The sequence below is a fragment of the Gastrolobium bilobum genome, unplaced genomic scaffold (assembly GCF_033153095.1).
Source record: "Gastrolobium bilobum isolate Gb01-03AN ecotype WA unplaced genomic scaffold, APGP_CSIRO_Gbil_v1 utg3047, whole genome shotgun sequence".
In the NCBI taxonomy this organism is placed as follows: Eukaryota; Viridiplantae; Streptophyta; class Magnoliopsida; order Fabales; family Fabaceae; genus Gastrolobium; species Gastrolobium bilobum.
In genome coordinates this window covers 109,353-128,636 of record NW_026895383.1, presented here as the reverse complement: position 1 = coordinate 128,636, position 19,284 = coordinate 109,353, and the positions used below count along the sequence as shown (strand labels likewise).

Below are 19,284 nucleotides of genomic sequence, written 5' to 3'. Positions count from 1 at the left end.
CCACCCCAATACCACTAATTAACTGCTAAAAATATCATCATCGACTAATCACAAAACAAAACTAATTTTAAGACACCAAACCCGCAATTCAGAGTTACCGCTTGAAATTAATAAATTAAAGACTTCTAACAAAGTTGGTGGTGCAAGGTCTACGTCCTCCAAATTCCTGGGTTTTATTTTTGATCCTATTCCCTCTTAATTTCTTCATTCTCTGCGCCCCCTCCCCTCCTTTTCATTGCATAACTTCCATGCATTAGGATATGATCTCTTTTCTAAATTGTGCTTGATTTGCACCAATTCTCTCTTTTGGTGACATGGCTGAACTGAACACAAGCTCGACCACTGTCATATTCGCAAACAAAACCATATGGGTGTGCGAGAAAGCAGCAGAGTTTTCAAAGTCAAAAGGAATATTCTTCGGCGATAACCCATTACATTACATGATGCCAGTGCTCGCTCTGCAAACTTCCTTAGTCTCAATTTTGACCACATGCTTACAACTCCTACTTATCCCAATTGGGGAGAGTAGCTTCGTTCCACAAATGCTGGTAACATATAATATTTTGTGCAATGTTTATAATTAAATTGAAGTCCCGGGGTGCATAAGTAACATTTTTGGTAATCAAATGCATCTTTAGGGGGAATGCATCCAATTAATGTAACATTAATTGGCGTTGGATATATTGGTTAATTCATTTATTGTTGATATGTAATGATTCAGGCAAGCTTGCTAATGGGACCATCAGCACTGGGAGAAATTGAAACCATTAGAAAATGGATATTCCCACCAAAATCTTTCTATGTAAGTGAGACAATCGCCCTTTTCGGGAGCATGACGTTCATGTTCTTGATTGGAGTCAAATTAGATATACGAACGGTAACGAGAGCGGGGAAAAAGACTTGGGCCATTGGCGTATGTTGTTTTGTAATGCCAATGATACTTAGCACATTTGTTGCTCTTATTCTAAGGCAAATGTTGTCCCCGGAACAAACTCTCCACCAGTCCCTACTTTATATCGCATTTTTGTTATCAATTACTTCCTTCCATGTCACTGCAACTCACTTAGCAGATTTAAAGCTCCTGAATTCAGAGATTGGTCGATTAGCAGTCTCTTCATCTATGGTGAGTGGATCACTCTCTGCCATGGCGGTCATGTATATAGTCACAAAGAAGCAAAGTAGCTTAACGAACGACAACTCTTTCAATTGGATGATGATTTCTATGATTGTATTGGTGGTTTTTATATTATTCGTTCTTCGCCCTATCATGTTGTGGATGATACGCCAGACACCCAAAGGGAAACCAATCAAAGAGTCATACATAGTTTGCATCTTTCTCATGTTAATGGGATGTGCATTTTTTAGCGAGTGCATTGGGGAGCACTTCTTGATTGGACCTATTCTTCTAGGCATTGCAGTACCAGAGGGACCGCCACTAGGGTCAGCATTGGTTGAAAGGCTAGAGACCATGATCTCAGCGGTCTTTGTTCCATTGTACTTCCTCTTCAGTGGTACCAAATTCAAGTTCTCTCTACTTGATACCCCTAGCTTTGCTATTGTGCAGCTTGTGGCTATATTTAGCTTCTGTGGAAAGGTTCTAGGAGCCATGTTGCCTTCAATTTACTGCAAGATGCCTGTGGCTGATGCTCTCTCCTTAGGTCTCCTTTTGAGTGCCCAAGGCATATCCCAGTTGCTTTACTTACAGAGTTGTCTATACCTTTTAGTAAGAATTAATACTTTTAATTAGATATTTACACACACACATGCACGTATGATACATGAATATCAAACTAAAAAATTTGACACTGTAGATTTTAACAATTGATTTTCGTCAATCTAATGATTATTTATTAAAAATTGATAATTAATTAATAAGTGTGACCCAATAAATTATAATCGTTAGATTGACGGAAATCAATAGTTAAAATTTAGAAGGATTCAGCCCGCATATAATATTATATATATGGGCATATTTTTCCCTTCTTGTTCTTTCTAATTTGCCAGTTTGAATGTGAACATGTCTTGTCTTGCAGATTATAGATGCACAATCATATGGTAACATGGTGATATCTATGATATGGTTGACAGGAGCAACCACACCTATAGTGAAATTCCTGTATGACCCATCCAAGAGGTACTTGTCCTCAAACAGGAGAAGGACCATTGAGCATAGCTCTCCGAATGTTGAACTTCGTCTCATGGCATGCATACACAGTCAAGAAAACACACCACCCATCATCAACGTTCTTGAAATGTCGAACCCCACACAGGAGAGTCCAATTTGTTTTTATGTGCTTCATCTCATTCCTCTAACAGGAAGATCAACCCCACTTTTTATTGATCACCAGCCAAGCAATAAGACGAATTCATTACATTCTAGTCATTCACAGCACATCATAAATGCCTTCAGATCCTATGAGCTGCAGAACTTAAACAAAGTGGTGGTGAATCTCTTCACATCCATGTCCCCTTATGAGACAATGCACGATGAGATATGTACGCAAGCTGCTGAGAAGAGAGCATCTATGCTGATTGTGCCATTTCACAGACAATGGACATCAACTGCGATTACAGAATCAGCACACCCTATTAGAGCATTGAACCGCCATTTGCTCAGAACAGCACCTTGTTCAGTTGGGATCCTAGTTGAACGTGGTGCCTTAAATAGGTACAACCCTTTAACATGTGTCTCCTTTTACAGTGTTGGAGTGATCTTTATAGAGGGGCCAGATGACCGTGAAGCTATGGCTTTTGCAATGCGAATGGCTGATCATCCAAATGTTAGGGTCACAGTAATTAGGTTAATGGAGCCTCGCAAGAAGAACAGGAATTTGATCAACAGGGATCCTGATGGTGATGTGATTCACAAGTTTAAGGTTGACTACATCCAAATCAAACGCCATGATTATAGAGAGGAAATCGTGAGAGATAGCGTGGAAGTGGTCAATGTATTACGGTCACTTGAAGGTTGTTTTGATTTGATTTTGGTGGGTAGAGGCCATGCAAGTGACTCAACATTATTCACTGGAATGACCGAATGGAATGAGTATCCTGAACTTGGGTTTGTCGGAGACATTCTAGTGTCTTCAGATTCTACATTTGATGGGTCTGTGTTGGTGGTGCAGCAACAGAAGAGGTCTAGGGTTTCTCATCATGATTTGCATCTAGATCATGCCATTAATACGAGGCAAGAACCCTTTTCCATTGTGGAAGTGCCTCTTGATACAAAGGTATGGCGAAATGCTTAACCATATTAGATCAGGAACACAGTTTTAGATTCCATATACATATATATGGTTTGCTTCCATTATTTATTTTGTTAGTACTTTGCGGATAAAAATTAGCCTGTGGATTTGTAAATAAAAACATGTAATTAATTAAATGATAGAGAAACTTATAAGGTATGTGTGTATTTTCTATATCGGATTACAAAAGTTTTCATAAAGTAATTAGACGGTGGACAGCATAACCCTTTGTTATCGAGTTTGTCTTGGTGTTGGTTACCCTAACTGAAGACACAATCTACCTTTCAAGTTGCATTTTTGCATTATAGTGATGAAAATGAGGATGGTGGAATATAAAAAAAAGCTAGTGGTGCGTATATGGAAGCACACTGAATTGGCATATATAATGATGCACGACAAAGCACGTACACTGATCAATTATAACGACAACTAGATTGAAATGAGCAACTAGGAGTACTCCTGGTACGGAGAGAGGGATGGTACACATGCTCTTTGTCATCCACCGCTTCTTTGACACTTTTCTTTAATGATTAATTCAACTTAGGAGTATGTGTGACCATATTAAGGATCACAATTATTGAGTTTTCTTTTATGCTTCAGCAACATACGGATAGGTGGACAGCACATAATTAGATTTTCTTTATCAGAATTTGCTCTCCACTTGTATTTTTATTGGGGACGAAGAAGGGTAACAAGAATAATGTGACATTCAACAAGTTAGGTGGATAGATTGTTGTGTGGCTATAACACTAACCGTACGAATCCTCCTATTTTTAATTTCTCTTTTTCTTAGAAGTAAAAATTAGATCAAATGAGTTTTGAGAAAAGTTTTTATAATAGAATTTTTTTTTTTTATACTGCAGAAAAAAGTTAAAAGCCAAAAACTCCTAGGATAAGCTTTTTTTTTAAGCTCTTATTAACTTTTCTTCAATTATGTGTTTTTGTTTTTGAAATGAAGAGTCATAGAGATAAAGATAGAGATAGAGGGAGGCTTTTCTTGAAATGTATGTTTTTAAGTTAAAATTTTTATGTAATTATCAAACAACTTTTAGCTTTTTTTAAACTCTTTTTTTAACTTTATCGTAAAAATAACTTATAGATTAAAAAATAGAGGATCCAAACAGGCTCTAGTACTAAACCATATATTCTTATATCAACCAAGCATAACCATATATTCTTATATCAACCAAGCATACATGAGAGTGAATATATTTTAATCCATCTGAATATAATTGAAATATTAAGATGTGACAAAAGCTTGTAAAAATTAAAAATAAATTAACTAATTAGTGAAAATGAAAATATTTTTCTTTCCAAGATTTTGGATTTAACTATATCTATATATATATATATATATATCAAATACGATTTTGGGCGCGTTTAAATAATTTCTCCAAAAAAAAAACTTTTGCGATATAATTTTGTTTTGGAAAATTTTCAGCCAATACTTTTTAAATTTTAGAGAAAAGTATTAAAATAATTTATTTGAGTTTTTTTTTCTAAAAAAAACTTATCTAATTATTACAAAAAAATTAAACGTTTTTAAATAAAAAACTTTTTTTTTTAAAAAAAAAAGTTACAAACAAACATGCTCAAACACTTCTCCTACAATTAATTTTGATTCATTTAACCATTTTAATTACAATTGAAAGACAAAAGCTCAAAACAAAAAAAAGGGACAAAAGGAACGTTATTAAAACCGGTCCGGTCAATGATCCGGTCGAGGTACTGGGTCACTGGTTCAACCGCATGACCCGATAATTATATGCAATTTTATAATTTACATTAAAAAATTATAAACATACTCAAATATTTAAAAAATATGTTAAAATTTTAATATAAAAAATAATAAATCACATAGTATTATCCAATAAAAGATCAAACAAAAATATAATGATCATGATACGAGGCTTTAGGTTCATAAAACGACATCTGTAACTATAAATCAAATCAAAATTTTATGCATAATGCATAATTGAGATAATATTAGTGTTGTAGGTACATAATTTATGTAAGTCAATAAGCAAAAAAATATTCAAATATGTTAATTATGATTTTTTTTGAAAAAAAAATATTGAACTTTTTTTTTTTGGGACCGGGCCAGGTCACCGGTTTTCATGAAAACCGGCCGGGTCGGACCGGTTCTGATGCATGACCGGTCCGTTGCTTCAACCGGACCGGTTACATGACCGGTTTACCGGTTCCTGGGTCGACCCGGTCGGGTCGGTCCGGTTTCTTAACACTGGACAAAAGCTCAATATAAATTTTTTATGGCAACCTCACAAAGTGAGTTTACTCCACACATTGCGAAACATACTATGATTGTATATAAGAGGTAACTTGATATATTTGTGAGTAAACGGCGTGTTAATTTCCGATAGAAATATGTTATTTTTCATCAAGTATCATCAAACTAAAACATAGATGGAGTGCCACTATATAACGTCAAACCAATTTAATATATATTGAGACTCCAATCTCCAATATGGGACGTGGGCATGCTTGAGAGATTTAGGCAAGTTTTCCTCCAGGATTTGGAGGTAACGACTGAATTCCGTGAGCTTAGTGTCTTGATCTGCTTTGTCCTAACCAAATGCGTCGCACAAGGCTCAATGCTACTTACTCCCGTCCTTGGATCTCCCTCTTTATCATTTCTTTTTACAATTTTTTTATGCATTATTATCAAATTGATTGAATTTTTTACTTATTTTCATGATCATTCTGTTTAGAAATTATATCAAGTTACCACCCTCGTAATCATGTCTGGTAGTTAACTGCCATTTTTTATACTAATTAAATTTATATGTTTGAATGTTTTGTCAAAATCAATTCTGACAATTTTTATGGAATTAGCTTTAGAAGAGTTTTTTTTTTCTTGCATCAATATCGTGAATAATAAAATTGATTTTAGGCATACCTGCTAATTTTATTTATGAAAGATTATCTATAGTTAACACTATAAAATCGTAAGGGAGACTCACAAATTAAGTTTTAAAAAACATCTAACCAAACTCAAAATTTGAAAATGAATTATTTTACAGTCAAACATTTTACAATTTAACTTAAGGCGAGGAGGAGTTACTCTTTGATTAAAAGGAAGTGAATGCCAAATTTAAGAGGAGTTTACCTATGTCCTTACTTTTAACTTAATCGATGAAATTTTACCTTGAAATAAAGGCATCCAATCAATCCTGTATTCATACGTATGTTGTCAAAAGTTAAACCATTTGATTTAAAGAAAAGAAAACTAACAACAATCAGTGAACTTCTGTTTTTTGTTCACTAAAACAGATGTGCATCGATCTATGAATATGATCTAGAGGAGTGAAACCAAAGTAGGTATATGGTCCAATCGAACTAGTATAATAATATATGGATGAGTTGGAGTCTGAGAAAGCGATGTGCAAAGAATTAATTGTCTATTATTGGTATGGGAGAGAGGAGAGGGAATCCATGTGAATAACTGAGAAATTAATTGACAATAAGTTAAGGAAGATATGCCAGCTTGTTTGCTTGTGTAGCGTGGTGATGTCGCCAATGTTTCTACCAAGTCCCACCTTTTTCTCCTATCTAATGCTTCTACCATCTATCTTTTTCTTATCGAGTGTTTCTTTCGAAAGTATAATTCTTCCAAATAAAAAAGGTATAATTAAGTATCATTTAATTACTTGTTTTACTAAACCTCTTGTAGTGCTCAACCGTCATTCAACAATCAAGAGTTTTCAGCTATTTTCTTCCTCTCTCTTTTTTTTCATTTTCGTTTATGCTTAATTTCTTGACAGCCTACACAAGTTGTTCAGCACGTGTAAATATTAGATTATGAGTAATATATAAATTTGTTGCACTTTATACATTGATTTATGACTCATGATAGATTCCGTGTTTACTAAATGTACGTAATATTGTTTTGTATAGTAACTATTAATATGAATTTTGAAATTTAACATATATCTTAATATCGAAGCCTTTTAAACATTAATATGGCCAACTAAATTTCACTTAAGCTCAATCCAAAAAATTAAAAAAAAAAACCACTGAAGCTTGTATTGACTCATTAAATGATAAGAATGAAAAGAAGGCCCGGATGCACAATCATCTACCTTAATTGGGACATAATCTATGCATTTGCTCCCCATGTTGCCTAAGAAAATTCGTTAATTCTGTGCTTAAGTTTAATTACTTTGACTTCATGGCTTGTACTCTTTTCTAATTATATGTACCTAGTTCTTCCGATTACAACTGTTCATCACCTAAAAGTAGCGCGTTTATTTACCAAATATATATATATATATAAAATATTATAGTAAATAATTTTATCTTCTACATACACATAAAAGTATGTGTGGGTCATTTTTTTTTCTCTTTCTCTTCACATGGGCCTTATATATTTTTATGTGTGTAAAAAATAAAATTATCTCATACAACATGAGATATATATATATATATATATATATATATATATATATATATATATATATATAACTTTAATATATATCAACTACAAACTAGTAAGTAATCAAAATAATAATGTCAACCTAAGCCTTCTATTTTTTTTTTTAATAGATTCCTTGAGTGGACAAATGTGCCTAACGTGCATGCTCCAATTAAATATCAAATTGAAACTCGGCTTAATCATTGGAATATGGATCTAACATTTGGAAGATGAATGGGACGCCACCATAAATGTTTATTGCTCAGGGTGCATACATTGATTATTTAGGCAAAAACAAAACAAAACTGCACTTAAATTTTCAATTGGAGATGAAACTTGAATTCTTCACCACTCTTAAATAGATAGGCTTGAATTTCAAATTTTGGGGTACAAATATTAAAACAAATACTTTTTTCTCGCTTTCATTTCATATACGAGAAAGAGAAAAAAAAAAAATTCTGAATTCCTTGTCCGTCTCTCGATTATTATTATTATCATTTTTATTTGTATGAAGCAAGTGCATATTATAATTGATAAAATCAAGCCCAAAAACAAAAGTAAAAACCTAAATAGAAAAGCAAGGTAACTTTTATCCACAAAATTAAATTCCCACAGACATTAGAAGAGAGAGATATATAGAGAGAGAGAGGAGTCGTGTTTCTATATTTTTTTTTTTTTTGATAACATTCTATATTTTAATAATTCAAGTATTGAACCATTTTTGGTTCCAAGCCCCGTCCGGCATACCGGTTTCCGGCACCGGCGATTGAAACACATAGAAAACTAATTCAAATCTTCAGAGATGCTCTCCAAATAAGGCCGCCACACTCCGACGCGGCCGTGCCGGCGATCTCGCCGTGAGCATTTCTTCTCCTTAGAGGCCACGTCAGTGACGGTAAGGTAACCATCACATTCCCGCGATGATGAGAGATCATGGTTGCACTTCTTGCTCTTCTTTGAGGACGCTTTCTTTCTAAGATCGTCATTATCACCGACGCTGCCATTCACGCGCCTTTTCTTCTCCGGCAAGGACGACGACGGGATCAAGAAGTATATGCTGCCTCTCTTGAGCTCAGTCTCCGGCGAGAGGATGAGAATCCGGCGAACAACTCCTTGGGAGGTTGGTTTGCTTAGGACATGGTTGGGGTTGGCCTTGAGAACCTCCCCTGCTGTGATTGGACGTGTAATCACTTCTACGTTGCCGTTTAAATGGACTATGCGAATCAAGTCTAAAGCTCCACATGGAAGAACACAAGCCAAACAACACCTTAAGCTGTTACCCATGATTGTTTTGGAGTCTTGGAAATCCTATGTGTGTTTCAAGCTAGCTTTGAATATTATTGTTGGGGAGTTCTATATGAAATGGGAAAGTGTTGAATGGTGAGTTGTGAATATATAAGCAAACAACCAACCGTAGGTATACGTACACTCATAATAATGCAAATAAGGATTTAATAATAATTGTTGAACTTGTGGATTCAAATTGACGAAACTGCCCCATCACAAAACAGTGGTTTACAAATATTTTTGTTTTTAGCTTCAAAAAGTCACATCACATTCACATTTTGTGGTGTGGTGGGGTTCCTTCTTTCTGTCCATTCATCACTTCTAGCCGCCTTGGGTTGCTTTGAGAACTATGTGTTGTGTATTGTGTGATGCTATAGTAAACCTTGCCAAATTGAAATACGCACATTTAATGTGCGTTTTACCCTAACTATGCAGATATAGGCAGTCAAAGGCTTATCCACAAGGGGAAGAAACAACTGGGAAAACACTCATGAATTGACATTATAATTAGCAGAACATAATGGTATTTTCAAACCTTTTTTTCATATCATTCATACTATTAAATATCACACAATTTAACACATTTTCTCTCAATTTTTTCTTTTTCAAAATGAAAAAGAATAAAAATTGTGTACATATCATGATGTACAAATATCATTATCCTCAACCGAAAGACGTTTTGTCTAACATAAGTTCAACATTGATCATATTGACGCATTCAGTTAGCAAATATTATATAATATTATTAGAGTCTGTTTGTTTACTGCTTTTGAGAAAAAAAAAAGTTGTTTTTCAATTAGAAAATATGTCCACAATATTTTAAGGTAATTAGATAAAAAAAATGACATTAGTGATTTTCAAATGATAAAAATAATAAATTTTAAAAAAATAAAATAAATTATACCATAAAATCTTTTTTTTTAATCAAAATGCAGTATTAATGTAAGAGTCTCAGTTTATGTGACATAAAATGATCTTTACAAGTATTGTTTGATCTCTAAAGTAAATTTAATTCAGATCAATTTGCCTCGATTGCAGCTTCTTCTTTTTTTTGTCAATATCATGTATTAGACTTCCTCTAAAAAAAAAAAGCAAGTGGGATCCACTTGCTTATGTCTGCTGCACCCAATAAAATTTTGCAATTACAATAGACACGCAAAGCCCTATATTTATAAATATTTTATTTACAAACTCTTATAAACTACACGATATATTATAAGTAATACATATTTGTAAAAATTTATAAATAAAAAATTTATAAATATAACTCTGCTCAATAAATATTAGTAAGTAATTAAATATGTAGGTTTTAAATAATTTGGAGAGGGTTTTCAAACTTGAATCTTTGTGCTGCTATCTATTAAAAAGAAATCATTCCCACGAAATCCGAACTTGCAAAAGTAGGGATGGAGTTCTATTTTTATTTTTATTTTCAATTCTAACCAGTCACCTTTCACTACTTGCGGAAGAACAGTTTTATCACTATTCTAAGACTCCCTTTACTGCCATTTATTAAAAGAAAAAAAAATTGTATGCATGAGTTTTTAAGCTTATTAATTTTGAACTAGTTGCCGAAAAAAATAATATTCCCGAACTAGATTTACTATTTAATGTAAGATGCTCTATTTCAGTCTTTATTTACTCTCGTGAAATACAGAGTGTATGTTAATTTTCTGTTGTAACAACATCTACATATAACATATTGCGAATTAAAACACAACAAAAAAACTAGTAATAAAAGCAGAAAAAACACAAACACCATTCCCTATAAACTGAGGCCTTGATCAATCAAGATCAATTCATGTAGTGTTGGGCTTTTCTTCCTTAATATTACGTACCAAGGCCCAATGTTGACGAGTGAGGTTTAAGAAAGACAAAATTTTGGGGTTCAAAGTAATCCTAAACTCCACTTTTTTATATTCTAGAACTTTTTCTGCTCCCCTGTATAAGCATTAGTTGAAAGTTGGAGGAGAAGTTAGCTTGAGAGACACTTTGAAACGTTTTTGTGAGACTATTTTGAGAGCACCTCTAGGGAGAAGCTAGAGAGTTAGACCCCCTGAAGAAAGTTTGAGAGAATACCACCATTGTAGGTTAGATTTGAGCATACCACTATTATTGATGAAATTTGATATCTTGTACCCATTATTTTCATAGTGAAAGTTTGATTCTGGATCAGTGTCTTGTAGATTTTTACTTCTTCGCATTAGTGAAAGTTTTTCCATGTTAAAATCTTTTGTGTTCATCTCTCTATCTCTCTCCTTTGTTTATTTCATTTTTCTGCTACCCTAACCAATTTGGTGAGTTCAGGTCGACCTCTTTGATAGCAACCGAGCTCCTAGCTCGACATTTCACTTCCACAAAAGCTTCTTAGCCAAAATTGAAGGACCGAGTTCGTCCCAACATATAGATCCAGAGTTACTGTAAAGAACCTTGGGATACACCACCCCAAAAGCTAGCTCAAAGGGTGAGAGTGTCCAAGACCTTATAAACTCCACATTAGTTACACATACAACCAATGTGGGACTATATATCTCAACACGCCCCCTCACACGAGAGCCCATTGGGCTTGAAGAGTGGAAGATGCAACAGGCTCAGCCTGTGCTAAGAAAGTCCACAAGAGAAAATGGGGGGCGGCGAGGCTCTGATACCATGTAAAGAACCTTGGATACACCACCCCAAAAGCTAGCTCAAAGGGTGGGAGTACCCAAGACCTTATAAACTTCACATTAGTTACACATACAACCAATGTGGGACTTTATATCTCAACAGTTACCATGGAAAAGAGTGTGAACGTAATAAATTAAAATAAATTTTGATACCAAAACATTCATCCATGAAGAGACAAAGGAGTAAACGGTGGGAAAAAGAAATCAAAAGTGGATAAAAGCCTTTGAAACTTTTGCAATATGGACAAAACTACATACATGAACAACATGAAAATCCGGGTTTTCAGGATGCACTAGGCAAAGTCTATAATTTCATGCTTACATTTTAAGATATGAAATAATTCATTTTTATATTTTGAATTATATGTTTTTCGTGGCTTAATTTTTTAAATTTTTTTTAGAGAATGATATAATTCATTCTTAATTTTTTGTTTCAAATTTCAAATTTAAGTTTTTTAGAACTAATTAATAATATTTTTATAATTTTAACTATTTCTCTTTTAGTTAAAATTACTTATATAGATATATTTTTAGTAATTTTCAACTTTTGTTCTTAAATAATTTTTAATTATATTTTAAATTTCATCTAAAAATACTCTTATAGTATATAAGATATTTACTATAGTTAATCATAAAAGATGGTGAATATTCTGGCTTCAATATCAGGCATGACGAAAAATTATGAGTCATTGTGAATATTGGCACACTGTTTCTCGCGAGTGTATATATATATATATATATATATATATATATATATATATATATATATATATATATATATATATATATATAAAATATTTCTACAGCCACTTTAGATAAGCTTATCTACAGCTATCATTTTTAACTATGTTCTCCCAGGAGAACATAGTTATAACATTGAAGTTGTTTTTTTTTCTCTCTCTCCACGTCAGCAGACAGGTTTTGAAAAGTAAATGAGGAGAGAGAAAAAAAAAACAACTTTTAATGTTATAATTATGTTCTCCCGGGAGAACATAGTTATAAAGGGTAGCGGTAGATAAGTTTATCTAAAGTGGCTGCAGAAATGTTTACCCTATATATATATATATATATATAATCATTCCATCTTTTACCAACAGATTCACGGTGTTAATTAGGGAATTATGGATTTAAACGGGAATTGGAAAGTACCTTCATATTTAATTAAGCATATGTATTGTGTGCTGTACTCAGATGGTTTAAGTACTCGAATTATTTTTTAAGTTTTTTTTACCTAAATTCATGTATAAGTGATGTGATCAGTTTATGAAAGGGAATCTATTAAGTGTCTCCAAGTTACTTATTATCTAACAAAAATCTAAAAGAACAAATAGATTGATGGCAAAGAAAGTAATGATATAATGAAAAGTCACAGATTAAAAAAATGCAATGAGAGTAATGGTTATTTGTAAAAAAATAAAATAAAAATGGAATGGATCATAGAGTGTTGGATAGGATAAATTATTGATTTTGTAAAATATGTATAAAATAAGTACAAAATATAAGCATTTAATAAATGTTTCAAAAATTTAACAAAGATGTACCCAAAAAAAATGTAACAAAGATTTAATATTTTTTAAGTAGTTTAAATTAGTAAAAAAATGGTATTTTTATGTCTTCGTTAGTATTTACCTTAAAGTTACACTTTAACAAATTAAATAGACTAATATATCGAGGGTGTCTTAACTAAAATTTGATGACATATGGTCTTAAAATAATGTCTTCACTTTAGAAAATTGTTTTGAAAGCTTAAGGACTTGTTTTGCATATTTGCATGTCAGGTATAAAAAAATAGGATTGCACCGGTTTTAGTCTCATACAATATATACCTAAATTAGTGCTACAGATTGAGAATATTTACATAAGCAATACAATAATGTAAAGCATCTTTTATTCTCTTTTTGTGTATCTGCATAAACAATTAAGTATTGGTAATATTAAAAATAATTTTAATTTTCTTGCTTCAATTGAATCAAATGTCATTGAGTTTAGGCTATACCTAATCGTACCAGCCTGTACTCTAACTCAACGTAATTATCAATTCCATCATCTTCCCTCAATCCTCATGCACGTATTCTAGCCTTTTAGTCAAAATGTGGACCAACCTATAATAATAAGCTCATCTCCTAAAGATCTAAGCTATAATTAAAGGGACTGGGAACTACCATGATTGTCATCTTTGTATTATTTCAAATAATTTTCTTTTCATGACAGGTGTTTGTATATATATACATATTTTTGTTTTTCATCCTAGAAATTAGGTGACGCTATAAATGAAAAGTTAAGACTATATATAAATAGATAAACAAATTACTGTATCAGAAAGTTTTCGATGAAAGCTCAAAATATTTTTTTTTAAGTAATGAATAGTTGTCCTTTTCTTTTTATTTTCTTTTATATACTTTTTTCCGGTACAAATTAAATTTTGGCAGGACGACAGAAGCACACGTCTAGAATTTTAGAAAGTAATTGTTTCTGATTTATTAGTTTTAAGCCAACGTTTATATTTAGATCTAACTTATATTTAATGTCTCTGGTTTATTAGGTATATGAGTCTTTAAATACAAATAGATCAATAATTAAGATTGAGTGAAAAAATTTTATATATTGATGTAAGTTAATTTTATTCTTTTATAAAGTTTTGGTTGTCTAGTCATTTCTTATTTTTTATTGAATTTAATTTTGGTTGAACGATATCAATATAACCCGTTAAACTAATTGAGTCATAACTTATAACTCTCATCAGTCCAATAAAATGGAATCATTATGCATAAAAAACAATATATATATATATATATATATATAGACACACACGTAACACATTTAAATAAATGTCAAAATAAAAATTCGAAATTTATAATGTATGATACAAGTTAACTAAAATCAGCCAACTAAAATCAGCCTAAGTCCCCAATAAACCAGAAAGTATAATAAGTCTTAAAAAAATATTAATAAGTTTCAAATAAATTATTGGCTAGCCAAAGCAACATAACAAGTCTTTAATAAACATAGGTATCAAATTTGATATAAATATTTTAAAGCGAAATTGATATATTTTATAATCAGATTAATATAATTTACTAGAGAAAAAATATTTATATATTATGATATAACATTTCTAACAAAGATTCTGTATAAAACATTTTTTATTGTGTTAAGGAATTTTAATGCTGTACTGCTAATTAAAAAATTAAAAAACGAAAATAATATTTTAATAAATTATTGGATGAAAAGTAGGAAAATAATGACAATTGCTATTTGCAATAGAATAAAACTCAGCTATATATGACCAATAATTCATTGACCTTTTTCTTCTGGTACTTGTCTAACCAATACCTATTTTGTTCGTTTCTTCTTTCTTGAATTAAAGAGAATATATACATTAGCGAGGCAAATGACTGCAAATTTTTGGCAACTAGTGTGATATTGCACATTAGTCATAAGAGTAGAAAGCTTCGTGGCAACAAGGTTTCAAACCGACCACAGGTCCACGGCAGCTGAAATCTCAAACAATGTAACCCATTAACAATAGTGGTGGTTAAGGGAATGCACAAGGCCCACAGGTCCACAGCAGCTAAGATCTCAAACAACGTAACCCATTAACAATAGTGGTGGTTAAGGGAATGCACGAGGCATACCATTCGTAAAATTCTTTTCTTACATTTAAATGTTGTTTGGCATTTGTTCTTTTAATTGTTTTCTTTAAAATTGGATTTCTATTATTATTCTCAAACCAAATTTGATTTGTCCAACTTAAGTAAAAATAGTGAATTAGTGTTTGAAATACTAATCCTCATGGAAACGATACTATACTCACTTCTTTATTACTTGTACGAGCGGTATACTTTCTGTGATCGTAGCAGTGATGTTCTTCTAACCATTCACAAACGATAATGTCCAATGTTTTTCATCTTCTTGACTTGACCACCCAATAAATCAAGCCATCCAAGAACAAGAATGACGTCCCCAACAACAAGCAATCCTGTGAAATGAAAGAACTCTCTAAAGACCCTATGAACCCGGCTTACCTATTTCTCATCTGCACTTTTGTTGGAGTATCTCTTTCCAACGATCATCCTCAGAATCACGTTGAGATTCACGTCTCTTAACCATTGCTTCCTTGTCTTTCGCTTCGGCTTTCTTGCCTTTGCCTTTGTTATTGAAGGAAATCTTAGATTTATGCGGAAGCGGTTTAGGACCTAGTACATTGGTATGCTTACCGGATCATCCTTGTTTCACAATTACCTCTCGGTGCGCAGGTCTCGTGTAGAATCTTCCCTTGTAGGATTCCTCTTCACGAACAGCTCACCTCAGCGCCGCAGCACGAACAACCTCCTTAAAGCTGGACTGTGGCAGATCTTCCAGACTATCTCTCGAGGAGGATGAGATGGTTGTGTGGGCAACCGTTCAGATGATGAATGTTTGCCTCTTGGGGTTTGTTTCTGATGATCTGTTCACCTTAGAGGCACAAGTAGGAGAAAACTATGAATATATACCTTAGGTCTTAGACATAACTCAACCCTAAGCCTCATGGGCTCAAGTGTCACTGAAGCCCAATAGGACCTTAGTGACCAAAGAGCATATATCCAACAGTTGTCTCTATCACGGTCTCTTCTCCTGTTATCTTTCTTCAGGCTTGGACTCCTGCTACGACTTTGCTATCTGTGCCTACCATTCCTCTTGTCTTAAGTTCATATGAGGTACTATTCCAACTTTTCCTCTCTGATATTTTTTTCTATGGCATCTCGGAGGCCCAACATTCATCTGTGGTATGTCTGTGGCCATAATGGAACACACACAATACTTGGGGAGCAGTCAAGTTCGCCTTTGTTCCTGATAGGCTTCGTCCTTTTGACATTTCGAAGCTCGGTTTGGGTGACCTCTCTCAACATCTGGGATCTTTAGACATTCAGAGGGGCGTAACTATCAAACTTAGAGCGAGAATCAGCCGCCTTTCTGTACCCCCTCTGATCTCTCTCTTTATTCATTCTATTTGGGCTCTGACCACGAGGGCTTCGGCCCCTCTCTTCCCCTTTAGTGACTGCGTAGGCTATCGCCATCTCCTTCATGTTGGGTTAAATTTTAATAAGATAAAAATAGAAAATAGAAAATAGAAATGTGAAGAGTTTTCCGGTGAAGAGTCATGTCCTTAGGTTTGTGTTAGTGGACATTAATGAGTCAGTTATGTCAGTTAGAATATTAATGAGTCAGTTATGTCAGTTAGAATATTAATGAGTCAGTTATGTCAGTTATAAAGTAATGAGGTGTTATGTGTGGAGTTATATTGGTCAGTTTTATAGCTTATAAATAGCCTTTGATAGTTTGTATGAAATGTAGATCAAGAGATAAAGAGAAAAAGAGAAAGAGCAAGAAAGCAAGAATAGAAAAGAAAAGTTTTTTTGTAGATACACAAGTCTGGTTGTCTCTTGCATCTGTGTGGATATTCAATTCTAACAAATTGGTATCAGAGCTTGGGCTATGGAGGAAAAGAACGAGATGGAAGTGCCACTCTTCCATGGAGATAAAGATGAAGCATTAGATTGGCTTCTCTGTTTGAAGGAACATTTTCGGAAAGAAAAAAATCTGGACGGAGGACAAATGGCAGGTAGCCATGAGAAGACTCAGAGGAAGCGCAGTCAAAGGGTTCCGTACATGGAACTGCCGCGACTTTAATAATATGTGGAAGGATTTTCTAATGGCCTTCATAACAAAATACTTGCCTGGACGTTTTGATCTGATTGATGAAGAAGAAGATGAAATCATCAATGATGATGATGAAGATGAGGAGAATCTTGCGGATGAAGAAGAGACCGAGATGGCGGAGTCCGAGGTTGCCAACGGCAACGTATCCGCGGAGAAGATCGACGCGTTGGAGCGTGAGAGTGATGAATCAGAGAAAAAGACGATGACTGCGGCTATGGGAGCCGAGATCGAAGACGCTGAGAGCGGCGAGTCAATTCAAAAACCAGATAGAGAGGATAAGGAAGAAGACGAGATGTCGAAGGAGCTTGAGAAGCCAGCAAAGGAACGAGAAGTGTGGAATCCAAGATGCTTGATGGAGACCGGCTTGGAGGAGACTGTGAATCCGAGTCTCATGTTGATAACCGGGATGGGGGAGATCCCGGCTAAATTACCGAGTTCATGTTTTGGAAGAGACTTCGACCCCGGCGTGACGAGGTCGACGTCGGCGACCGGCATAGGTCGCTGGTCCGAGATTCCATTGAGGAGGTGCGAGGAAGACAACGATGAAGAAACTGAGAGCAGAAAAATGGAAGATGTGATTGTGGATAGGGAACCCGGCGATGAGGAGCCTAGAGTTACTTTTATGGTGGAATCATTTTGGCTCAAGCGTAAACCAGAAGAAGATCGTGGGGCGGAATCAGAAAATGATGCGTTGAGTTACTTGCTTGATGATGGGAATCAACGGTCCTCAATGAGTGATGGGGTTACTGTGGTTAAAGAGGCCCAACGTGCTATTAATGTAGCACATGTTGAATCTGAAAGTATTAAAATTGGCATAGGTGTTGTAAAACTAATGGGACGTTATAGTGATACAGATACTGATCAGTATGATGACTTGTGTGATGATCATACGTGTAAGAATGGATGTGGAAGTATATTGGAGGATGAGGTTGACAGAGGAAAATTCAAGACTGTCTATCTTCCACCAATGAAGGAACCGCCGGACAAAAAAAAAAATTGAAGAAAGGAGTGCAACATGGAAGCAGCGCGAAAAAAATCAACCGGTGGAAAATTCAAAAAAGAAGAATTAAAATTTAAGGGGGAGTTTTGTTGGGTTAAATTTTAATAAGATAAAAATAGAAAATAGAAAATAGAAATGTGAAGAGTTTTCCGGTGAAGAGTCATGTCCTTAGGTTTGTGTTAGTGGACATTAATGAGTCAGTTATGTCAGTTAGAATATTAATGAGTCAGTTATGTCAGTTATAAAGTAATGAGGTGTTATGTGTGGAGTTATGTTGGTCAGTTTTATAGCTTATAAATAGCCTTTGATAGTTTGTATGAAATGTAGATCAAGAGATAAAGAGAAAAAAGAGAAAGAGCAAGAAAGCAAGAATAGAAAAGAAAAGTTTTTTTGTAGATACACAAGTCTGGTTGTCTCTTGCATCTGTGTGGATATTCAATTCTAACACTCCACGTCCAAGTACTTGTCTGAACTCCTCCAGGCCATTGACTAGATTCTTATATATTGATTTGGTCAGAGGAGATTCTACATCCAGCCTAGCAATGATCAAGTGTAGATGCTCTCTCTCGATTAAGTTTCGTACCTTGAGTGCGGCCTCCTTGAAGCGATCCAGATAATTGCATAACATTTCTCCTGCCTTTTGCTAATTGCACCCAAAGCATATGTCGGTATTGGGTGTGCCTTACTCGTGTCAAAATTATGCAAAAATGTTCGTGCAAAGTCCTCGAACGAATCAATTGAGTTCCTGGGCATCCTGGTGAATCAAGTCATGGCCAGTCCTGTTAAAATGGATGCAAAAATTCTGGCAACAATAGGCCCGTTTATTCCTTTAAAAAACATCTCAGTCTTGAAGGCCTCTAGTGGGTCCTGACTATCATTATACTTCGGTACGTCTGACTTCTTGTGTCCCGGAGGGAATGTCGGGCTCATAATATTGTCCATGAATGGGCTATT

The 19,284-nt window shown here is 34.1% G+C and overlaps 2 protein-coding genes across 2 annotated transcripts; one reads left to right on the top strand and one right to left on the bottom strand.

The window, feature by feature from the left end:
- Positions 1-314: 314 nt before the first annotated feature.
- On the top strand, positions 315-3,248 carry LOC133308542 (cation/H(+) antiporter 15-like). The gene is made up of 3 exons (XM_061509176.1): positions 315-548; positions 722-1,723; positions 2,034-3,248. Exons 1-3 carry the CDS (start codon positions 315-317, stop codon positions 3,246-3,248), a joined length of 2,451 nt encoding a protein of 816 aa, XP_061365160.1.
- A 5,212-nt stretch (positions 3,249-8,460) lies between these two features.
- LOC133308533 (uncharacterized) lies at positions 8,461-8,961 on the bottom strand. The gene has a single exon (XM_061509164.1). It carries the CDS (start codon positions 8,959-8,961, stop codon positions 8,461-8,463), a length of 501 nt encoding a protein of 166 aa, XP_061365148.1.
- Positions 8,962-19,284: the final 10,323 nt, after the last annotated feature.